Here is a 24,531-nt window from a genome sequence, read left to right on the forward strand (position 1 = left end):
TGCTCAAAAGTTGTGAAATGTGAGACACCAAATGCTGGAACTGCTGGTATAATGCTGGACATAAAGGGGAAGTTGAGGCGTCACTCTAGCGTTGACGGCGTGCCATGCCTCAATGCATTTTCTTATATTCTCAATAAATTCCTATTTCGATCGGAACGCCCATAAGCTATCAAACATCCTACTATGGGTATTTGATTCGTTGGCCCCCTGTTGCCAAAACTGACTCTGATATAAAAATACCGACCTGTCTGTAGTTTCAGTCACTTAGAGGATTGCCACTGCGGAGTGTCCGTTTATATTTGTAATTCTTCGTGATTACTGAGGGAAAGAAACCGGACAATGAACCTGACCATCGTTTTGGTGCTACTGGCTCTCGTGGCAGTGGCCTTTGCCCAGGACCCCGAGGTACGTGTCTGTCAGAAACCATTCCTCTTTGTTATCATTTGTTATGCTGGCCACGTGTATCCGATGTTGCTGATATATTCTAACTGTATTTCAAACAAGAAAATTGTCTATCATTGTATCTAAGCAGTATGACTTGTTTGATTCTATCATCTCATTCTTTGAAATATATGTTTCCCTTAAAACACAGTCTTATTCATCTGTAACGGTACACATCTGTATTGGTTGTTTTAACAGGCAAGAAATACATATCTACTTCGGTTCGAGATATGAAAAAAACCGCGATGGGTCTTTCGAATAAATGGGTACCACTATATACGCGAATCTGATTCAATTCTGATGTTTTAAAAGCGATTTCATCGTCAACTTGGTCTCCGATGCAAGAAACGGCAATAGCGTCATAAGAATTTAATGTAATATTCTCAGGTCTTAATTGTTGAAATTAAGGAAAACAACTTTTTGTTTTGTGTCACATATCCTATTTAACGTAATCAAATACATTTCGTGTCACTAATTGGTTAGCACCCGCGCTTATTTCGTCAAATCTCTTTATCCAACGAGACCGCCTTCGTAGTCTTGTGGTAGAGCGTCCGCACTGAGGGCGGGAGGTCGGTGGTACGATCCTCGGCTGTGTCGTACCAAGAAACGTTAAAAGATGGTACCAGTTGTTACCCTGCCTGGCGCTCGGCATTAAGGGGCATTAAGAAGGACTAGTCGGCTCGGTGTCCAACTGAAACTAGCTAAACTGCGGCATAGTATCTCGGTGGGCTATAAAACTTGCATTAGTCCGGACTAGCAAAAGAAGCCACGCACGCAAGCACGCACGTCAATATATACGTTCAATATTCTTGAACGCGACGTTAAACCCCATTTCACCTTCTTCACCTTAATCCAACGACCTGATAGGACCTTTATCAGATAATATTATTAATCATTCTGATGGGATATTTCATGCGGGATCAGGGGCGGTCGGGTAGCCTCGTGGTTGAAGCGTTCGCTCGTCACGCCGAAGACCCGGGTTCGATTCCCGACATGGATACAATATGTGAAGCCAATTTCTGGTGTCCCCCACCGTGATATTGCTGGAATATTGCTAAAAGCGGCGTAAAACCAAACTCACTCACCTCACAGCGTGTTGAAAAACTATAGATTTAGGTTACCAGTAAATAACGATAAATTGATGGCACATGCTAGTGTAATTACAATAGTGAGTGTACTTATATTGCTCCATACACAAGTTGCATGCTCAAAGGTCCTGGTCATTGGATCAAAGTCCACTCGATGTTCATTCTAAGCTCCCTGTTTTCAGTTTGCATGGTACCTTGTGACATCCACACGTTCACTGCAGGGTTATACCCATATTTCTAATTTATATGTCACAGTGTCCCAACGTCCACTTTAAGGTAATCCCCGGTACTTGGATCAATGTACTCTCGATTCTGATTCTAAGCTCCCTGGGGAGGCGCAAGAAGGTTAATAGCCAATTTACCATTCCATTCAATGCTTGGTGAACAGACGCTGATTTCGGACAAAGTCACTTGCCCAAAACATTCCCAGGAGACTCTCGAACGCGGTCACCCATGCAACTATTCTCCGCAACTGACGTTGCACAACGTCACCTGATTTGTGACGTCTGGGCTGCCTACGGGGCCACGTGCCACCAGTGTTGGATGTAAGGATACTCACAAACCAGTGAGTGATATCACAGGCATCGACCCACGCAATTGAGATGCGATGACATGAAATCAAGCAAAGTCACCAAGCCTGGATATCCGATCCTATTAGTCGCCTCTATATTTACACCCAGAATCCCAACGGACCATGACACAACGAATGATATAGGATGATGTCATATATTAGTGGAAACAGAATCATAATTTAGCTGCGAATCATTATTCAGAGGGAATCGTAATATGAAATAATTGATCATTATGTATCACTGTATTTTATACTTGATGAATACATATGAAAAAGGGGATTATGTCTCCTGGTGGATGCTATTTGAGTGAAAATGAATATGTACCTATGTACGTTAACATGAACGGGACAAAGTGAAAAATGATGGTGTAGTATCATCAAGAGTGATCATGGCGAATGGACTGATCGTAACATGAAGGACAGTGGATCAGACTATTCAGGGGGTCGTTGTATGACCAGTGGACCAGATATTCAATGAATGTTCAACGAGTCGTACTGGTATATGTACGTATTGATCGTTATCTTCACATCAAAGACAGCGGAGCGAACATGCTCTTAATGATCATGACGTTGATGCTTTAACCAATGTAGTTGTGCTTGCGTTCACAGTTATCTGATCTGTATTACTGAAATACTGCTTAGCTAGCGTCAACACAATTATTGCAGCCACACCTGTGTCCTATAGATTGTCATATGCCCGCCAGCAACGACAGCTGAGACAAGCGACATGGTTTAACAACATAAACAGGCTGAATGTTTCAATGAAGTTACTCCTTCATAAACACTTGGCCATGGTCGTTATTTTATGACTATCAGACATGCGGAATGTGTGGATTCTGCAAGGAACATGTCGCGTTCTTCATTCAAATGAATCTGAAATATTATCCAAATTACTGCTTTCAGTTTGCAGAGTACCGTGTGACATCCACATGTTCACTGCAGGGTAATACACATATTAATAATTTATATGTCACAGTGTCCCAATGTCCACTTTAAGGTAATCCCCGGATCAATGTGCACTCGCTTTTGATTCTGAGCTCCCTTGGAGGCGCAAGAAGGTTAATAGCTACATTACCATTGCATTCAATGCTGGGTGAACAGAGGCTGACTTCGGACGAAGTCACTTGCCTGTGAAGACACCACATCTGCTATATGTTCTTAAGTGTGAACAGAACCGAAGCCCAAAAAACTCCCAGGAGACCCTCGAACGCGGTCACCCATGCAACTATTCTCCGCAACTGACGTTGCTGATCTGGGTACGCCGCTCTCAGCAGCGTTCAAGTTATATGACGGAGGTCTGTTAATAATCGAGTCTTGATCAGACAAACCAGTGAGTGACATCACAAGCATCAACCAACGCAATTGAGATGCGATGACCGAGTCTGGCTACCCTATCCCTTTATTCGCACTCAACGACCAGCATATGCTTTGGGGACCTTATTTACACCCAGAATTCCCACAGATCATGACACAGCAACTGATAATGGATGTTTACATATTGGTAATCGTAATATGGAATAAGTGGTCATTATGTATCAGAGTATTTTATACTTGATGAATGCATATGATAAGAAAAAGGGAATTATGTTTCCTGTAGATAACATTTGATCGAATATGAATATAAATATGAATATGTACCTGCGCACGTTAACATGGAGGGAGAAAAAGGGATGGTACAACGTAATGGGCAGCATCTTGAATGCCTGGATCATATCATAATGCACATCATATCATACTAATGAGGGGGTCGTTGTACGAACAGTGGAACAGACATTCAGTTAATGTTCAGTTGATCGTAGTAATGCAAATTGGTCGTTATCATATCACCATTGACTGTAGAGCATCATATGTATGCCCATGATGTTTCAGCTGTGCCATGTGTTTGGTTTCATTCGAAGTATCCTTGGTTTGCCAGCACCTCATTCCTGCTGATGCTTTCTGACATGTGATACTGAAATACACTTATTGGTTTTGTTGTTGTTGTTGTTGTTTAACACCAAACTCAGCAATATTCCAGCTATATGACGTCGGTCTGTAAATAATCTAGTCTGGACCAGACAATCCAGTGATTGACATGAGCATCGATCCAAGCAATTCGGATACGATGACATGCATCAACCAAGTCAGCGATCCTGACCACCCGATCCCCTTAGTCGCCTCTTACAACAAGCATAGTCGACTTTTACGGCAAGCATAGGTTTCTGAAGACCTATTCTACCCCGGATCTTCACGGGTCGAAATACACTTATTGCAGATGTACATCGCATAAAGCAGCAGTCACACCTATGTCCTATAGATTTTCATAAGCCAACAATGACAGCCGTGATAAGCGACATGGTTTAAAAACACAACAGGCTGAATGTTTCAGTGAAGTTTCGTTATTTGCCATGGTCGTTATTGAATATGGCGATCGCATATGTGGAGAGGTACGAATACTGCGAGGGCCATATCGCGTTCTTACGTTCAAACATTCCAAAGAATCTGAAATATTAACAAATGTACTGCTTTCATTTTGGAATGTACGTTGTGACATATAGTGTCCACATCCGGGTAAAATACATGTTCCTGAGTTATAAGTCACAGTGTCCCATTGTCCACTGCAGGTTAAATGCATATTTCTGAGTTATAAGTCACAGTGTCCCAGTGTCCACTGCAGGTTAAATGCATATTTCTGAGTTATATGTCACAGTGTCCCAATGTCCACTGCAGGTTAATAGGCACATTTCTGAGTTATATGTCACAGTGTCCCAATGTCCACTGCAGGTTAATAGGCACATTTCTGAGTTATATGTCACAGTGTCCCAATGTCCACTGCAGGTTAATAGGCATATTTCTGAGTTATGTGTCACAGTGTCCCAATGTCCACCGCAGGTTAATAGGCATATTTCTGAGTTATATGTCACAGTGTCCCAATGTCCACTGCAGGTTAATAGGCATATTTCTGAGTTATATGACACAGTGTCCACTGCAACTTAATACACAATGCCTGAGTTATATGCCATAGTGTTCCAATGTCCACTGCAGGTTAATGCACAATTTTTCTTAAGCGAACTGCTCGTAATTCAAAGTGTATTTCATGATACAGCTTCATCATTCATTACAGCAAAGTATCGAATACACATGTTGCTATATAATAGCATACATACTGATGTATTATTGACAGCTTCAACTTTAATCGGAACCCTATGCCTATTTCAGGGTATCAACAGGTGACAAATTCTGATAAATTGAAAGATAGATTGTTCTTTTTAATCAGTGTGAGTTTTATTTCCAAGAAAAGATTTCTGAAAGTCTCCTTTACAACAATGTTAAATGGATGTGGCCAGTTTTCAAAAACTGAAAGCAACACTACTCAAAAGAAATCAGATACCCAAATATGTAAGTTACTGGGATTTCCTGTTTGACAATATATTTGTCAAATTTGGGGATAGACTATTAAGATAAGTAGTACATTTCCCCTTCCATATTCCAAGCTCACCTTGGCATACAAAGCAGACTATTTTCGCGAACACATGGTGTTATCACTGATTTTCAGTGATCCATACAAATAAATTTGCCCTAGACACCCAATATTATCTGTTTCTGAAGATAATGAAGACTGATTGCTAAGTAACCAATCTGGAATCTGTGGACAGAGATTCAAAACGATGGCGACATCTGTACCAAGCTGTAGAAGAGAGATACTTTCGCTAACCCAAATGGTACATGCCCCTTTATGTTGGGCAATATACCATCAGCTACAGCTCACGGCGACTACATTCTCAGTTGTTTGGGTACTTAAGACCATGTAACGTTTTGTGGACGGACACATTTTCCTCACAACTTTACTTTTCACTGATTTTCAGTCATTCCTTCATCGGGGCACCACTACAATGCCCATTTGAACGTTGTCTTATTTCTTGTCTCTTCTGTTCAATACGTCATGTGTTCCTATTTCTGATCAAGTGAACGTTTTATAACATTTTACTAGGATTAATTTTTAAAACTTTCTACTCGAGTGAACCTCTGAATACTATCTACACAGTGAACTTTAAAAGAGGTCTACTCAAATCAATTATTTTGAAGTTTCTATTTGTTACATATAAATCCATTGAAAACTTAGTTTGAAGCATACAATGGATTCAGCTTCAAGCAGAGATTTGTTATGCATATGGAACGGGTTTTGTCGCTTTAATTCTTTTGTCCGCTGCAGAATTTATTGACACGATAGTTAGCATCAACCGAAATGTATCCAGTTGTGTCTACCAACATTTCAATTCTGCCACTGCATCCTAAGAACAAGACTATCATCTGGTTTACTCAAATAAATCAAATTTCGGCAACCTTTGCTATGGATTTTTCTACAAACAGTAAGAGCCCACAGTATCGACTTAAGAGTAAAGTTCTTGATATTGCTTCGGAACGTTTGGCAAAACCAGAAACAGACTCCACTAGATCAGACAAAGACCGCATATTCTTGAATTTTGAATTCGGGATTTGCAAACAAGGGACTTGATGCCTTAAAGCTTACATTAAAGCAACATTCTCAGACAAACGTCAGTTTTCCAAATGGTACCATAATATTTCAAAATTCACGAACACTTTTATTTTCCTACTGTAACACGAACACCATTTCTTTAAATTTGTTCAATCATATGAACGTGTTGCAGAACATGGACTTGGTAGCTCATGATTTCAATTCCAGCACTTCTGGCTGCAAAGATTCACTGACTTCTTGGTGAAAACTAACAACCTTCGTCGGTTATTCAAATACTGACCAATATATCATGAGCAGACTCCTAGCAATAGAGATCACAACTTTACAATCATTATGGATACTGTCGAAGTGAAACCTGTTAAATGTCTTTTAGAGTGGGTTATGGTCGAACGTGATGTTGTCATTTGTGGGATGCACAAACTGAAAAAGAGGAAACAAGATTGGAATATATTGGTTCTCATTCTGTCCCAGCTAACTATTCAGCTGCCATCCAATATCTGGCTGCACTACCTGATTGGTTGGTTGGTTTGTTGTTTAACGCCGCACTCAGCAATATTCCAGCTATATGACGTCGGTCTGTAAATAATCGAGTCTGGACCAGACAATCCAGTGATTAATATCATGAGTGAGTGAGTGAGTTTGGTTTAACGCCGCTTTTAACAGTATTCCAGTCATATCGCCGCGTGTCAGCTTAATTTGGGAGGAAAGCCCGAAGTGATGCAGGTCTCAGACGTTTACCACTTCGGTGAAACCCTCGAGCACGGGTATGGTGCTGACAAACCTAGAAACAAAATTGGGGCGAACCGGGATTCGAACCCACAATCATAGGTTTCTGGCGTGCCCAAGGGACACAACTCTGCACAGCGAATCGCGGCGCCTTAGACGACTGGGCCACCCGTGCCCCCTAATATCATGAGCATCGATCCACGCAATTGGGATCGATGACATGCATCAACCAAGTCAGCGAGTCTGACCACCCGATCCCGTTATTTGCCTTTTACGACAAGCATAGTCACTGTTTACGGCAAGCATGGGTTGCTGAAGACCTATAATTCTACCCCGGAATCTTCTCGGGAAATGCAAAGGCCTGAAAACTTTGTTGTCGCTCCCACTGACAAGGTCTCAAATACAAAACCATTTTATGTAAGCATGTGTGTCCACGGATACATTGTCAACTTCATCGTCCTGACCTGCAACAAACCCGATATGTTTGCCCAAAGTCGGTGCTCCGACTACTTGTCTCAAACGCGTTTTGAGCGTTGGTTACCAGTAGTAATGTGTGACCTGGTATCTCTGACATATAACAGAATGAGTTTTAATTTCAGTGTGACATGAACATGAGCGGCAAGAAATGCGCTGCAGAGGAAGTATTTCCAGCATGCCTCGCCCCCTCCTTGAATTGGAAGGTAAGTAATACTATATCAATAACAAAGAATAAAAAGATAGCTCAAATTGACGCTGAGGAGGGTTAGGGATGAAATCTATGGTGGAGTAGGTGATGAATAGGAAAAGCAGGTGCAGGAGAGAGAGAGAGAGAGAGAGAGAGAGAGAGAGAGAGAGAGAGAGAGAGAGAGAGAGAGAGAGAGAGAGAGAGAGAGAGACGGCTGGTGGATGTCAGAGATTGTGACAGGAAACGTTTCATAATCACATGTAATGTCAAGTTTTTTTAACATCGTTATTTCACGTCATCTGTTTCAGAACTGTGTGTGCCCTCCTGGAACCAGATGTCATCTTATGGAGAATGATGCCTGCGCCTACTCATGTGAACCAGTTGGCGATGAAGTCGAAGACAACAATGCAGGAATGGGTCCCGGGAATGGCATGGATTAATACTTCCCCATAGACGTTGTCCAAGAGATTGAATACAACTGTGTTTAAAACTGTGGACCACGTGCTTATCTGATGTTAGGTCTTTCTGAACAGTAACCCCGTCAACCAACCATCGACTCTTTAACGTTTTACATCTATATTTGGATAATGTTGAGGTACTGATCTGTCGTTAATAAGTGAATAATTATTTTAATTCGAACGCAAATAGATGTTAACTGCCACAAGGTCATATTGACCCGCTATGAAGGTCAAAGATTACAGGTGCATACCATATCCCATATCATGTCGTTATTGTTCAGTGTGACCTAATTCTGAAACAACATTGAGATATTTCTGAACACGTTATGTGACCAGTCTCAATATTGATTAAAGTAATTTATGATTGTGTTTTCCTGTTTGTAGAAATATTTTCCGACTTAATTCTGATATAAACCACTGTGACCCACTACCAGTTTGGTTTCTCCTTCCTCTAAGGTAGACATCTTTCAGGCAAACACTACCAAGGTTAATCCAAACTACCTCAAAAACTTTCCTAAGGGATTTAAAAGACATAACACAAGTACACAAACACAAGCACACACAGAGACACAGGCACAGACACCCCTGGAGCACGAGTAACTCAGTGGTCTGGTATCTCGCTGTCCGTGAGCAACAGCGATCACGATCACGGTACTTGGTTTGTGCTCACCATACTCCGGGGTTATATTATGAAACTATATTTACTCTCAGATCTACACTTAAATATTTAATGAAATTAAATCTTGTCGATACCCGTGTGTTGAATTGTCAAGAAAGGTGTTTGGTTCCTAGGGGCTTCAGAGTCACCCAAACAAATAAGCCTTTGTTCACGCCTCTGCATGCACGATCTACACATTCAGGAATGATAACATCTTGGACTGTGTGCCATTGGGATCTATAGCCAACCATGTGTATTTGTTCTGGTGCAAATTTATTTTATGACTGTGTAAACTGTAAGATATCATAGAAATGGGGTTTTGAAAAGGCAATTAGATTAACAACCAATGCATCGCTGTAATATTAGTTTGGACACTTAACTAATAATGAATATGGGACAGGTCTAGTGGTCCAAGGGGTTTATTATTAAGTGCCTTGGGTTGTTGCATTACTTTGGGATTTTCGTCCCACGTCAAGGTGGCACGCCGTGGTATAAAGGAATAGTTATAAAGTGGCGTTAAACCCAACTCACTCACTCATTCAGCTGTCGTCGGGAACGTCTACAAAAACACCGATGTTATGCTGGTCGTAAGAGGCGACATAATGGATCAGGCTTGATGACTTCCCAGGGCGAGGTCCCATGCTTATAACTGGTCCAGACTCGTTCATTTAAAGGCCGTGGTCATTTATCTGGAATAATGCTGAGCGCAGAGGTAAACAACACAGAAACCAGTCAACTACGTGTCTGAGTAAAGCGCCGTTGTCGCAATAGACCAGTTGTTACACATATACCATGAAGAGGATCGAGATAATTACAGACGCCTCAAAGAAATAATTCACGATAAAACACATGATGATATCTCTGGTGTCTTTGACGAGTATGATGACCCTAAAACTACACTTATGACGCAATATATATTAATATTTTCATGACTGAATGAATTCACCTGTACATGTATGTTTGCGTGTGCCTTGGTTTGACTGACTCACTCTGTGATGATCACACCACCATTGTGGCAGCGGATGGAGCAAGGTTAAGCTCTGAGTGTGTGGTCCATCACAACACAGAGCCATCATGACGTCTGTAGTTGTGATTAATTCATCAAACCAGATAATTGATCACTGGCGTTCTTGAAACACTTCATGAATCATGGCCAGATTGGGGCGTCGGCGATGAATGCATTCAGTGACTCATGGACGTCTTTGAGGTTTCTTAAGAGAAGGAAGCCTTATCAATATAAGTTACCATGTTACACTGAACATTTGGCACGGCACGATGAGCAAATGTGGCTCTATTAAGGGTGCAGATCAAAGGTAGTATGGTAGTCACTGGTTGTGTTCATCAGGAACAATGATCAGTGGGGCCACTGGTTGGTGGTTTGTTGTGTGAACGTCATACTGGCAGGTGGCATGTCCTGTGTACATCATGATGGTTAGACTAGACAATGGCAGGTGGTATGTCATGTATACTTCATAATTGTAGATTAGACAATGGCAGTTTTTCATGGGATTTACATGGGAAAATGAACTCCGTTGTGTACATCATGAACACCGATCAGTTGGGGCACAGGTGGGTGGCTTGTTGTGTGTTTCATCATAATGGTTAGACTCGACAATTGTAGATGGTTTGTCGTGTGTTCGTCATAATGGGAAGACTGGACAATATTGTAGATCGTTTGGCGTATGTTCGTCATTATGGTTAGACTAGACAATTGTAGATGGTTTGTCGTGTGTTCGTCATAAGGGGAAGACTGGACAATTGTAGATGGTTTGTCGTGTGTTCGTCATAATGGGAAGACTAGACAATTGTAGATGGTTTGTTGTCTGTTCGTCATAATGGTTAGACTAGACAATTGTAGATGGTTTGTCATGTGTTCGTCATAATGGTTAGACTAGACAATTGTAGATGGTTTGTCATGTGTTCGTCATAATGGTTAGACTAGACAATTGTAGATTGTTTGTCGTGTGTTGGTCATTATGGTTAGACTGGACAATTGTAGATTGTTTGTTGTGTGTTCGTCATAATGGTTAGACTAGACAATTGTAGATGGTTTGTGGTGTGTTGGTCATTATAGTTATACTGGACAATTGTAGATGGTTTGTTGTGTGTTCGTCATATGGTTAGACTAGACAATTGTAGATTGTTTGTCGTGTGTTGGTCATTATGGTTAGACTAGATAATTGTAGAAGGTTAGTCATGTGTATGTCATAATGGTTAGACTAGACACTTGTAGATGGTTAGTCGTGTGTTCGTCATAATGGTTAGACTAGACAATTGTAGCTGGTTAGTCATGTGTATGTCATGGTAGGAAGACTGGACAATGGTAGGTGTAGTATGGTGTGTAGGTCATAATAGGTAGACTGGACAATAGTATGTGGTGTGTTCCTCATAATGGGTAGACTGAACAACGGTAGGTGGCACGTCACACTGAACGTACATTGGATTATCTATCGATATTATGGGTAGATTTACAATGTATAACGCCTATGCTTTTGTCCCCGTTGTGATAGTGATTGGATATTGCACAATAAGGGCGGAAACCTCTCACTCACCCTTCGTTTACTTACTCACTCACGCATTGTTGTTCACTCACCCAAACACTATCTACCAAATCACTCACCAACCTAAGCATACACCCGCCCTCTCACACACTCACTCATTTACTGTCGTCACATAGCCTCCATGTCAAACGCAGCAGATACAGTTACAACACTGTCAGCGGGTGTCAGGTTCGCAGCAGTCCACATCCACAATACAATCAGCTAGAAGGTAACTCCCACACGCTATACAATCCGACCCTTGGTCCAGAGTTGAGTTCATTTCAGAATTTATGGACTGTTCCTTTGTGGTCGTAAACGTCTATGTTCTGCCCGACTTGATTCCAATAGGTGCTACACAAAGAGTGGACACAATTCATGAATATTGACTATTCGTGACACGTTACACACAAAGGATTGTAGAAGTAGTGTTAGGCTTGTGAACATCTGATGGTGTTGATCATTTGTCAAATGCATAGCTGTATTCATGCCCAAAGAATACGTTTGTTTCAGTCGGGGCGCATGGATGCGTTTAACACGAACACATGGCTTCTGTCGAGAATATTTCGAGATTGAGTAGGGCTCATATTTGAGGATACATCCTGTCGTAATTCTAAATCGGGACTGTGCTCGGACTTCAATATTATCAAGGTCGATTCAAGTCGTTCAACTTTTCATTAATTTCATGACGTTAATTTGTCTCGCAGTCAATTATTTCCTTACTGACTCACGAAAAGACAAAAGCTTAGCTTAGACATGACACTAATTACAAAGTCTATCCAAGTGCTGAAGGTGCATCGAGGCAGCCGAGTGGTTAAAGCGATCGCTCGTCGGGTTCTTTCCTTACATGGGGACAATGTTTGTACCTATTTCTGCTTCTGGTCACTCAAACGTCACTGAAGGCTTCGAACTCGTTTTGGAAACTACATCAGGATTGATATTCTCCCAGTGCAACAGACCAAATGTACATCTGATACTTGTCTGATACATCATATCGATCCAAGAGGGTACGAAACCGTCTAAGTAACATTGCACACAGCCATATACCTTTGAGTACGTTCGTGTAATCACCCAAAGAGGTTCATGTTTAGTGAAAAAACATGCATGTGAAGTTTCGGTGATGCATGAGGTAGACATTGAATGAGTGTTGACTGAACAAACATGAGATAGGCCTTGAATGAGTGTTAACTGAACAAACATGCATGAGATAGGCCTTGAATGCGTGTTGACTGAACAAACATGCATGAGATAGGCCTTGAATGAGTGTTGACTGAACAAACATGCATGAGATAGGCCTTGAATGAGTGTTGACTAAACAAACATGAGATAGGCCTTGAATGAGTGTTAACTGAACAAACATGCATGAGATAGGCCTTGAATGAGTGTTGACTGAACAAACATGCATGAGATAGGCCTTGAATGAGTGTTGACTGAACAAACATGCATGAGATAGGCCTTGAATGAGTGTTGACTGAACAAACATGCATGAGATAGGCCTTGAGTGAATGTTAACTGAACAAACATGCATGAGATAGGCCTTGAATATGAGGTAGACCTTGCATGATTATTAACTGGACAAACATGCATGAGGTACACATTGAATAAGTGTTAACTGAACAAACATGCATGAGATAGGCCTTGAATGAGTGTTGACTGAACAAACATGCATGAGATAGGCCTTGAGTGAATGTTAACTGAACAAACATGCATGAGATAGGCCTTGAATATGAGGTAGACCTTGCATGATTATTAACTGGACAAACATGCATGAGGTACACATTGAATAAGTGTTAACTGAACAAACATGCATGAGATAGGCCTTGAATGAGTGTTGACTGAACAAACATGCATGAGATAGGCCTTGAATATGAGGTAGACCTTGCATGACTATTAACTGGACAAACATGCATGAGGTACACATTGAATAAGTGTTAACTGAACAAACATGCATGAGATAGGCCTTGAATGATTGGTGACCGAACAAACATGCATGAGATAGGCCTTGAATGAGTGTTGACTGAACAAACATGCATGAGGTACACATTGAATGAGAAACTGATTCCAAAAACGACAAAACCAGGTAGGAGGGGTGATGGTTGTGGCAGTGTTGTTGCTTTAAGTAGTGGCAGTGAAAGTGATAGCTCGTCTGTGCATCATGGTTGTAGTAGTTGTGGTGGTATAGGTAGTAGTAGTGGCGGTGGCGGTCGTGTAGTAGTCGTAGTAGTGGTGGTGGTGGTGTTCTGGAAGTGGTGTCGAATATAGTGCTAGAAGTTGTGATAACAGTGATATACGTAGTGGTAGTTGCATACTGTAGATGTATGTATACACAATACTCCAACATACAGTAGGTCACACGGCCCGACAACCCGACTTTAATGTACCTGATATGTCTAAGTAGAACACTACACATACAAATACATTCAATAACTCGCATATTTACACATACCGCATGATAATTATATTGCATCAATACCAGGCTTCAAAACAAACAAAGGCGATTATTTTAAACGTCAGAGTAGGTCCGCACCCATGGCCGTAGGCAGGGAAACAACATCACATACACCCTACATAAGAAAGGTACAGGGGGTCGGTTTATCATGCGATGAACTTAATTGGTATTTCTTGTAAACATAACCGAGTGATATTGACCACTATTGATTGACTATCAATGGGGTTGAACAAAGAGAAATGGGTATATGAAATGTACATGAGACGTGCATTTCTGGGCTTCACGAAATCTACTGTGTCAATAGCATGATTGTTCAGCACGGACGTGCAATTCATTTCAGCTTGTCGGTGTCATATTCAGGCAATCACGGTCGGATAGTTGGACATGAACTGTGGTTATATGTAAATGTTTACAATGTCCAATATCACGAGGTATCGTTAACAAATAAACATATACAGACACCTTTGAAAATGCATGTTCCAATTTTGTTTTGATATTTGGCAAAATGGTCACAAAAATTAAATTAAGTTGTTCTGGGATATTCAAAGTTCTCGGATAATCAAAGCTCTGGGATAATCTGAGATAATGAAACACAACCATGTCGTCGTACTGGTTCGGATAGCATTCCATGTGTTTCGAGATGTATTGCCCAAATCGTTTTCACGTCATGAATTTCGAGTTAATGTTGATTATGCTTGTCCAGCGGCTTTCAATATAGGAAAAGGACATATGAAAACTGCAGTTAATACAAATAAGGTCGTTTTAAATGATAGATTATGTGATTTATATTTTCAGATGGTAATGTCTTAATATTGGTTATTACAGGCCCATGGAATCGCCTAACTTGATTGTTCATTACCTTTGTGTATTATTTTGTTTATTAATTTTGTATCTCGATGAGCATTTTATAAGCCATTAAAGACATAAGCGTATTACCGTCGTAAACTAACTGTGTGCCATTGAGGCCTGACATAAATAAACTCACCATGCCTATTCGTCATAGAAGAACCTAGTAGAAAATTATCACCATTATTATAAGTATTCCCTTAACGCTGTTGACACTCAGCTTTGCATTTCTTTGTGTTTCTGGAGAGCTTTATTCAGTAAGGAAAGTTGTCTGTCGCTGATCAGTAAATCGGCGTTACGACATTGGACCAGTGTAAAAACAAGCTTGGTTTGGACTGATCCATATAATCCACACCATCCCCATCCAGTTAAGACAGATTAGTCAAGGAATACGACTAAATCGGGTTTTGTGCAGCGTTAACATGTGTCATGGATGTAGCCTCCTTTTGGATACAGTTCCTTTCGTCTGCAGTCGGTTCGACTACAGTAATTGTGGTAAGGTGGGGTGTTTCGACTACACCCAGTTAATCCAATCCCTCACTGGATAATGGACGGTCCAAACCCCATAATACTAGTCTAGTAAGAGAACAACCTTAACACAATTAAAACTCTCAAATTTCTTTCAGTTATTTTAGTGTAAATACATTAAACCACTGATCGTCCCAAAGATGTGGATTACTAAACATAACATAAAGATTATTTATTTATACTTGTAGGAGTTCATCGCCAAGGATTAACTAACTTCTTTTCTTTGAGTAAACAGACGAGCTAACGCTTTAACCACTAGGCTACCCGACCGCCACACAGAACTTAGAAAAAACCGAAAAGAACAATCTTGCCCAGTCCCTGCAATGTGCCAGACTTCCTCCTCACTGTACAAGGGAATTGATCAAAGGTTACAGAGGCTGAAGGACCACTCCGGAGTCCCTTTCGGAATTCTTAGATGTCTGCAGGACATTTAGTTAAAATTAATTGAACTGATATTATATTGTTCGTCTGCTGCCGCCGTGCAGAATTCTTATAATTACTGTTTTTCAGAAATGTTAATATTACATAATTCTTGTTCATCAGCTGCTGCGGCTGGGGAAATGAACAGAACTCTTGTTGTAAAGGAATAGTGCTTGTTGACTATGCTATGATATGACATATTTGCTCATTGTATATATAATAATAATATTCAACTCTTATATATTCTCCTTCACACGGCCAGATCTACTATGTTTCTGAAGGGGCAAGCTTATTACCCCTCTAATCACTCGTGCATAACTTTGTTTTGATAGTGAGTGAGTGAGTGAGTTGGGTTTAACGCCGCTTTTAACAGTATTCCAGTTATATCGCTGTGTGTCAGCTTAATGTGGGAGGAAAGCCCGAAGTGATGCAGGTCTAAGACGTTTACCACTTCGGTGAAACCCACGAGCACGGGTATGGTGCTGACAAACCTAGAAACATAATCGGGGCGAACCGGGATTTGAACCCACAATCATAGGTTTCTGGCGTACCCAAGGGACGCAACTCTGCACAGCGAATCGCGGCGCCTTAGGCGACTGGGCCACCCGTGCCCCCTTGTTTTGATAACAATGTAGACGAAACGAACTGTAAACGAAAGTGTGCTCCTCCTAGTCGTGTATTCACTTAGGAACATATATGTTCTGATTACATAACCATTGTTAAAGGATTTGCTCTGTAATTATATATGGTTTCCTTATGCGGTTACGAGGTATTTGTTAATATAGTGTTATGTGACTCTTTAAGTATATCGTGACAAAGCTGTACTGACGAATTATACTTAACCAGTCGTTAAACATAATAACATTAAAAAATATATTTGATGCGTAATTTCAAAGAGCTGAAAGCACTGAACAAACATGAAGACCAAACATATCACAGTGGTGTATGATTATGAAATAATAATCTGCCTATTTATAATGTCTCAAATCCACATCCTGAGGCATGCTCAAAGCGCTACATTTCATTTTCAGCTCCCTTGGGAGTATACAACCCAAGATGTCTGACACTAGATGGCTAACAGAACATAACAACCTACCGGGTACCCATTCACTGCTAGGTGAACGCATGTTTTGAACAAAGTGTGCATCACCTTAGGGCAGGATCGAAGCTCTAGAAGCTCTCAGGTGTCAAGCCGCCGAACGTCACCCATCCAACTACTCTCCGCTTAACTTCCTCTGATTAGTGACCTGTGCCCTGTACACAGGACCACGTGCCACCAGACGTGTATCTCTGCAGGTATCTTTAAAAAAATACTGGCGATAAGCATGATAATTTGAAGTAGTTAATTCTGACTGATTTAATAACTATGTCATCACAGTAAGTGTCTTTGTAGTAAACATTAAAACATAACAAGACAACGGGCCATCCATGTTTATCACAGACAAATGAGAATTCCTCTCACAACCGGACATACCCGTGTATTATTGGAACCATAACACAGTAAAATTCCAAATTTCGTCTCTCCTCGTATTCGAAACTGAGAGACCGGAAACTGTTTGTCTACCATACTGCGCATGATCATGTCAGTGGGTAACAGTAAAATAGCAAGACAATGAGGCGTGCACGCTCATCACAGACAATACGAATTCCTCTCACGAACGGACATACCCGTGTATTACTGGAACCACAACACAGTACATTTCCCATTTCGTTTTTTCTCACATTCGTAACTGAGACCGGAAAGTGTTTCGGTACCTTATTGCGCATGATCATGTCCACGTCATTTCCGTCATTGTCCAGCAATTCTCTATCGGTGAATATGGCTGTCCATCTATCTTTCTCCCATTTTGATTCCGTTTGGCTAATAATCTTCTAGCTTTACTCACATTTGATTTATTAAAAGCAGGAGCAGTTTTAATTCGGTTCGCTTGATCGCCATTCATAATATTCACACGAATGCCCCCACTGGTCAAATCATGATTTGATTTTTTGAGTTCTTGCGCAAGCCTTTGCGCAGTTAAAGAAGCGGGAGCAGATGTCACTTTCCCTCTTTCCAAACTCTCGTCCCGCTCTCGTCTCGTCTTTAAATGTTCTTCACCATGAACAACGATAAATGGCATATTATTGTCCCCTGTTTTCGACGCTCTGTCCAACTGGGTGGTTGACTGTGACAGCACAGGTAGACCATGAACAAGCCGTTCAACCTTCTTGCGTTGGTCTTGGTAATGGCTATAGGAAAATTTGACAACAGGTAAAGGCGACTGATATGAAACTTTATCAACCAGGGCAGAACTCGTGTCCATCGTGCAATCTGAATTTTGATGATATTTCACATCCTCTCCTCTGAGAGGGACAGACGATTTGAGCATCCCTTGAAAACTAAACCCACCTGTTTCCTCTGACGGGTATCCGATCACATTGCTACACATGCTCCCTTCACGAAGGTGGTGATGGACCTCTTCACACCATTTCTCAATCCACCTCCTTTTGAAGCTCGTGAGAGACATCTTGAAGACGATTAAATTGCTTTGGTTTACAATGTTGTTTAGATTCCTCCAAATCGCGACACTCCATTAATAAATATCAACGCAAAATAGGGATATTCAGCACGAATCATACAACATGACCGCTCCAATATTTCCAACACTGGACCTAATTTTACTACAATACACCAATACAAAGATTAGTATCCCATTGAGTGTCACTGGCCGCCTGAATGCCCGCCATAATCTCCAGAACTCAATCACGAAGGTAGCAACCTGGATCGGACAAAAAACATTCTCTGCACTATGTCCGTCTTCCCCGTTACCTCGCAGACCTGCCAGGTCGACCCATTATACCGACTGCGTTGTGTCTTAGTCTTGCTGACTACCAAACTTTTAATTAGACTGTGCTCAACACGCTAACATTCATTCAACACCTATTCACACCTCCTGCGGTGCCCTCCCTTTGATAAATAAAGTAGAGACTTGCAGTGATCAAATTATATTGATTAGCCAAGTGTTGCTAATAGAGCGACGTGTACCTACAGCTTACCGCCCGTTGTATCATACTTCTGATCTGTATATGAGCAGGCGGGTGGTGTGCTATTCAGGTTTCCTTCGGAGATTAATTGCCTTTCTGACTGCATTTTCAAGTGGAGAACCGCAGATTATAGGATCAGAGTACAACGGCGTTACTTCAAAACAAAACCCCTCTTAAGAAGCTATTCATACACACGTTATGGTGATTGGACTTAAGGTGACTAAACACAGCCAAGCGTGTACGGTGTGCCTGTTGGAATATCGGAGCTGGGTATTAAGAATCGTGAGATATGCACTGCACGAGATCATATCTAAAAATCGCTAACTTATATATTGATGTGTGTTTTATTTTGAATAAATTGGTTTACGGATCTCTCGAGCCTGAACATCAGGAATATTTTGAACAATAAATTCATATTTGAAAATTCTGTTATTACGGTCAATCTTGATTAACACTTACGAAACAAAGTCGCAGACACGTGATAGACGCTAAGTGACTGGTTAAAGTTCGCGCAAAGCACGCGAGATGTAAAGCAACGATGAATGTATTCATAGTTCCACTGGTTCAATGTAAACGTTATTTTTTTTGTTCCTGTGACATTTCACAAAAACGAAAAATTGAGAATGTGATATAAAAAAAACCTTTCTTATACTTTCCATCTTATATGTTTACACAAACGATAAAAAAATATATAGGTAAAATCAATTTCCACAAGTGACCTTGAAAAATTTGAGAAAAATATCTAAAAGAACTAATTAAAATACAAAACAAACTGCACTAGTAACAAGCAAATATTTGGACAGGGGCCAAATCAGTCAATGTTACACGGGAACCACAGCACAAAGTAATGACAAGCGTTCGTGGCTTGGCAAGGCCGAAAATCTATATCTTGATAATTATTCATAACGTCTAAGATACCGTTATCAGGGGAAAAAAATATAATTTTGGATTGACGTTCGTCCTACGTCATGCAGTTGTCGCTCCTCGCACAATGTGCATTCCCATGGCAGTTCAATAATGTAAGGGGTTTGTGATATGAATGCTCATTTATTCTGCAATCGAACAATGTAATCCTCGACGTGAAGGCTGGTGTATGGCCGTTGGGATAACATCTTGACGGGTATTTAACATGGAAACGTTGGACTCAGCGTTTTAACTACATGTACATGTATGTCAAGACCTGGTTGTAATACTGCCGATAATATTTTAGTTTTACTGATGTAAATCATAATGCATGCAATAACAATAATAACAATTAAATAATTATAAGGGACAACTACTACTACTACTACTACTACTACTACTACTACTACTACTACTACTACTACTACTACCACTTGTGTGAAGCCCATTTCTGGTGTCCCCCGCCGTGATATTGCTGGAATATTGCTAAAAGCGGCGTAAAACCATACTCACTCACTCACTTACTACTACTACTACTACTACTACTACTACTAATACAGAGATGCTAGGCCTCACTGGCAACTAATATATGTATACGATAAGTCATTCGTTACAAAGATATTATCATACAAACTTCTAAATAAGAAGATAGACATTAAAATAAATACAACTGGCCTCAGACTATGATTAGTTAACGTTGTGGTTTTTGTTTTGATTCAGAAAAGTCAAAATAATAGGGATTAAAATAGGTTTAAGTTTTTTGTTCGTTTGTTTGTTGTTAAACGCCACACTCAGCAATAATCCAGCCCATAAAAAAACCCGATTCTGGAACCAAACAAATCAGTGATTGATATCAGGAACAACATCCCACGCCGTCCGGGTACAGTGATTGATTGATTGATTGATTGAGTGGGTTATTGAGTGAGTGAGTGAGTTAGTGAGTGCGTGAGTGAGTGAGTGAGTGAGTGCGTGAGTGCGTGAGTGAGTGAGTGGATGGGTGGTTGGTTGGCGAATGAATGAATGAATGAATGAATGAATGAATGAATGAATGAATGAACCTGATCAAATTCAAGAGTTTATTATTCATTTATTTAGAAGGGAGACTATCTTCTCAGGACAGTCCTGCTAGCTACCTAGCACTCCACATACCTCACCCTCAAAAGAAAAATGAAGCCCAATATATTATTTCCTATCACAACAAAGCATTTACTATTTATTGCACAACAAGGCCTAGCTTCCGACCTTCAGTCAAGTCTATTGTTTGTGACGTGAACCCTGGTCTGATGGAAAAGTCCTGGCTTAAAACCTGTACACAGATGTCGGGCACTGCCAGACAGCAGACAAGAGAGGTACCCTGTTGGTAGGCGACGAGAGAGAAGGTCTGTTGTTACACCATCAGTTACAGCTGGCCCCAAGTTGTTTGTTGGTGTCATTGTCACCTGCTAGGTGCAAGGCGAAGATATATCTCAATGAATCACCCGGACACGGGGTGGACGTGGTGTACTTATATTGATCTTAGGTGAAAATGCCGTCCACAAAGTTACACAATAGGTACAAGGTTATTGCAAAACCTTATCTGCTGTTGTGTCAGATTCGGCAAATGAATGGAATATAAAGAAGTCTTATAAATAACCCCACCATAAATGAATGTAATTTGCAGTGATGACAAAAAGTGAAGGTAAAATAGTCGAGGAAGCGTTAAATCGCCAACCCATCTAAGTGACTGAGTGAGTTGGGTTTAAGACCGTTTTTAACAGTATTCCAGCTATATCACGGCGTGTCAGCTTAATGTGAGAGGAAAAGCCCGAAGTGATGCAGGTCTCAGACGTTTATCACTTCGGTGAAACCCACGAGCACGGGTATGGTGCTGACAAACCTAGAAACACAATCGGGGCGAACCGGGATTCGAATCCACAATCATAGGTTTCAGGGGTGCCCAAGGGACGCAACTCTGCACAGCGAATCGCGGCGTCTTAGACGAGTGGGCCACGCGTGCCCCCGCCAAACCATCTATGAAGCCACGTGGTATTTGTTAATATTATCCTCCCTGCCAAAAGAAACGCGAACCATAGAAACATATAGAGAATTATGTAGGTTCAGAAGAGACGTTTCCAATGTGTACCAGTTGAAGACAAAACTAACAATCAGTCAAGTGTTACTACAGTGTCTTTATTCTTATCACGATATGCTGCACGTGATTTCCCAACTTTACACGCTTATCCTGCACGAGACAAATTGTGCATCTCGAGTCATGGGTCTATGACGTCACAAGTGATGCGTTCATGAGTATAGGTTCACACAACATGGCCAGTATGTTGACAATGTTCGTTTGTGCATTGAACCAATCTAATACCTGTTAAATGTGAGTAGTTGGCGAGTATATATAATTTGGAATCACGGTAACTCAAGTACCGAGTGGCTGAAGGAAAAGTTGGGAAGAGGAATGACCGGAAGGGGGAACTATAGTCCGAGAGACCCGACAGCGGTACGTCTCACCCCAGTGAGGTCCCGGGTTTCAATGTGGTCGAAATCTTGTTTGACAACATCCAACACTGTCTGTGCAATATGACACAATGCACACAGCCAGGGCAAATCCATAACCATCCTGTTCCCATCTCTTACGGAAGACTTCGAGTTATGGAGATCCATTTTGCTCCGGAATACGTAATATGCTTCTAATGAAATTCGGATATTTCATTCCGATTCGATACCTCACAAAACAATCTCCATATGAGGTCACGTTAAGTGCACTTTCTAATCAGCCAATCTCAGTTGTGAAAGGGCAAACTGTCATTTTCATGCAAATCATTTCATCAAACGATATATTCCACATGTTTGAATCCATGCACTGGTGGCCCAGTCGTCAGGGGCACCGCCATTCGCTGTTCAGAGTTGCATCCTTTTGACGTGCCAGACACATATGGTAGTGGGTTCGAATTCAGGTTCGCTGATTATGTTTCTAGGTTTGTCAGCCCAATACCCTTTGCGACGATACCCTTTCTATAACCGTAAGGAATCCCATGTCCCGTGAATCACTATCCAATATAATGCTGATACGAGGTGTACGCCCGTACCAAAACATACAAAGGCAATCAACTGTTTACCCGAAACAAACGGGAACATATGGCACAAGTCAAAAAAGGAAATTGCATCGGACATTATTTTGATCACGAATGGATATGTCATCCCCATCTTTACCTAAAACGTTCTAAAACCTTTACCAACCTCTAGCAGCTTTAAAGCAGGAATCGCAGGGCACTCTTTGAAAGAACAATACAATTATACCTCAAGAGAAGTCATCCCTCTTGTCATACAGTCTTGTGGAAAGGGTTTTGTCACTCTGAATCTTTATGCAAAGGTCTGAATATGAAACAGATGAGGCGGCTTCGCTGGTCTCTCTTATTGCTAGTTCTGGTGCGTTATTGGTCCATAGCAGATCATCGATGTACCTAAAGCTAATTTTAATCCATGTTCCCTTGCTTTGATTTTAGTTGTGCTTCTTAACTGCCATTCCCCCGGTAATCTCTCCCAGCGTTCCATCATATACACGTACAATATGTTGCAGTGGTGAAGACGGGTGGCATCCTGGCCTGTGGCGCGGGATCTTGCACAGAGTATGTCCCTTGACCGTGGAGCCGCTGGCGATGGGTTCGAGATCAAACGGGTCGTAACCCTGGTTCTTTTAGCCCCATGCTCATGCTATCTCTGCAGCTTGAGGTTTCCTCTGACGGTTAACTCTGTGATATGAATGAAATACTGCTAGAAAACCCCTTGAATCCAACTCACTCACTTTACTTACGAGGGTTTGCCGATAAGTTCTGAGCCTCACATAGAGGCGACTGTTTCGCTGTGAGAATAGTAACATAAATTGAGGTATGTGACTTTGGAAAATGGACAACTTCAGGAACGTGCAGTGATCAAGTACTTGCAGAAATAGGGCTTCACAGTAAAAGTAACCAGTGAAGCCCATGCAATGAGCGCAACAGTAGGAAAGGATGCCCCTCCCTATATGGGAAGCAAAGGTTAAGTGAGGCAGTAAGAGCACCGCAGACGACCAACGTCCTGGAATAAGGGATAACCTGGCTCTGTTTGAAGCTGGTTCAGAAAGGTTCTTGCATCGATTTGTGACTATGCATGAAACCTGGGTTCCAGCCTGAGCCAAAGCATCAATCAAAACAGTGGGACATTTGACAACACTACCTCTAAAGAGAGGCAAAGACTGCCCCATCAGCTGGAAAGGTTAATTATGGACTTCGTGTTCTTAATCTTTAGGATGCCATCATGGTGGACTATCTTCCAAATGTCCAGACGCTGGTTGGATGGTTGTTGTTTAACGCCGCACTAAGCAATATTCCAGCTATATGACGGCGGTCTGTAGACCTGGACCAGACAATCCAGTGATTGATCATGAGCATCAATCTACGCAGTTGGGATACGATGACATGCATCAACCAAATCAGTGAGCCTGACAGGCCGATCCCATTAGTCGCATGGGTTGCTGAAGACCTATTCTACCCTGGATCTTCACAGGTCGTCCAGACAATGGACGGAGCATATTTTGCTGCACTCTTGGGGCACATACGGTAAGAATGTAAGATTAAGGGACATTTTTAATGTCTTCAGGTGATGCTCAGAACATGTCAGTCACCCCTCGTTTATAGGTGGGTTTACCCGCATGACGGTACTCAAACATGACGCACGATGGAGTGGTTCATTTGTTCATAGTTTAATCAGAAAGAAA

At 41.3% G+C, this 24,531-nt stretch overlaps 2 protein-coding genes across 2 annotated transcripts; one reads left to right on the forward strand and one right to left on the reverse strand.

Moving 5' to 3' along the window:
* The first annotated feature begins 252 nt into the window (after window positions 1-252).
* LOC139445845 (uncharacterized) lies at window positions 253-8,793 on the forward strand. The gene is made up of 3 exons (XM_071227075.1): window positions 253-405; window positions 7,903-7,983; window positions 8,276-8,793. Exons 1-3 carry the CDS (start codon window positions 340-342, stop codon window positions 8,405-8,407), a joined length of 279 nt encoding a protein of 92 aa, XP_071083176.1. The 5' UTR covers window positions 253-339; the 3' UTR covers window positions 8,408-8,793.
* An 8,839-nt stretch (window positions 8,794-17,632) lies between these two features.
* LOC139446831 (uncharacterized) lies at window positions 17,633-18,370 on the reverse strand. Its single transcript, XM_071228172.1, has one exon. It carries the CDS (start codon window positions 18,368-18,370, stop codon window positions 17,633-17,635), a length of 738 nt encoding a protein of 245 aa, XP_071084273.1.
* Between the last annotated feature and the right edge of the window lie 6,161 nt (window positions 18,371-24,531).

This window comes from Haliotis cracherodii, unplaced genomic scaffold (genome assembly GCF_022045235.1).
Source record: "Haliotis cracherodii isolate W230 unplaced genomic scaffold, xgHalCrac1.p SCAF_6, whole genome shotgun sequence".
NCBI classification, from domain to species: Eukaryota; Metazoa; Mollusca; class Gastropoda; order Lepetellida; family Haliotidae; genus Haliotis; species Haliotis cracherodii.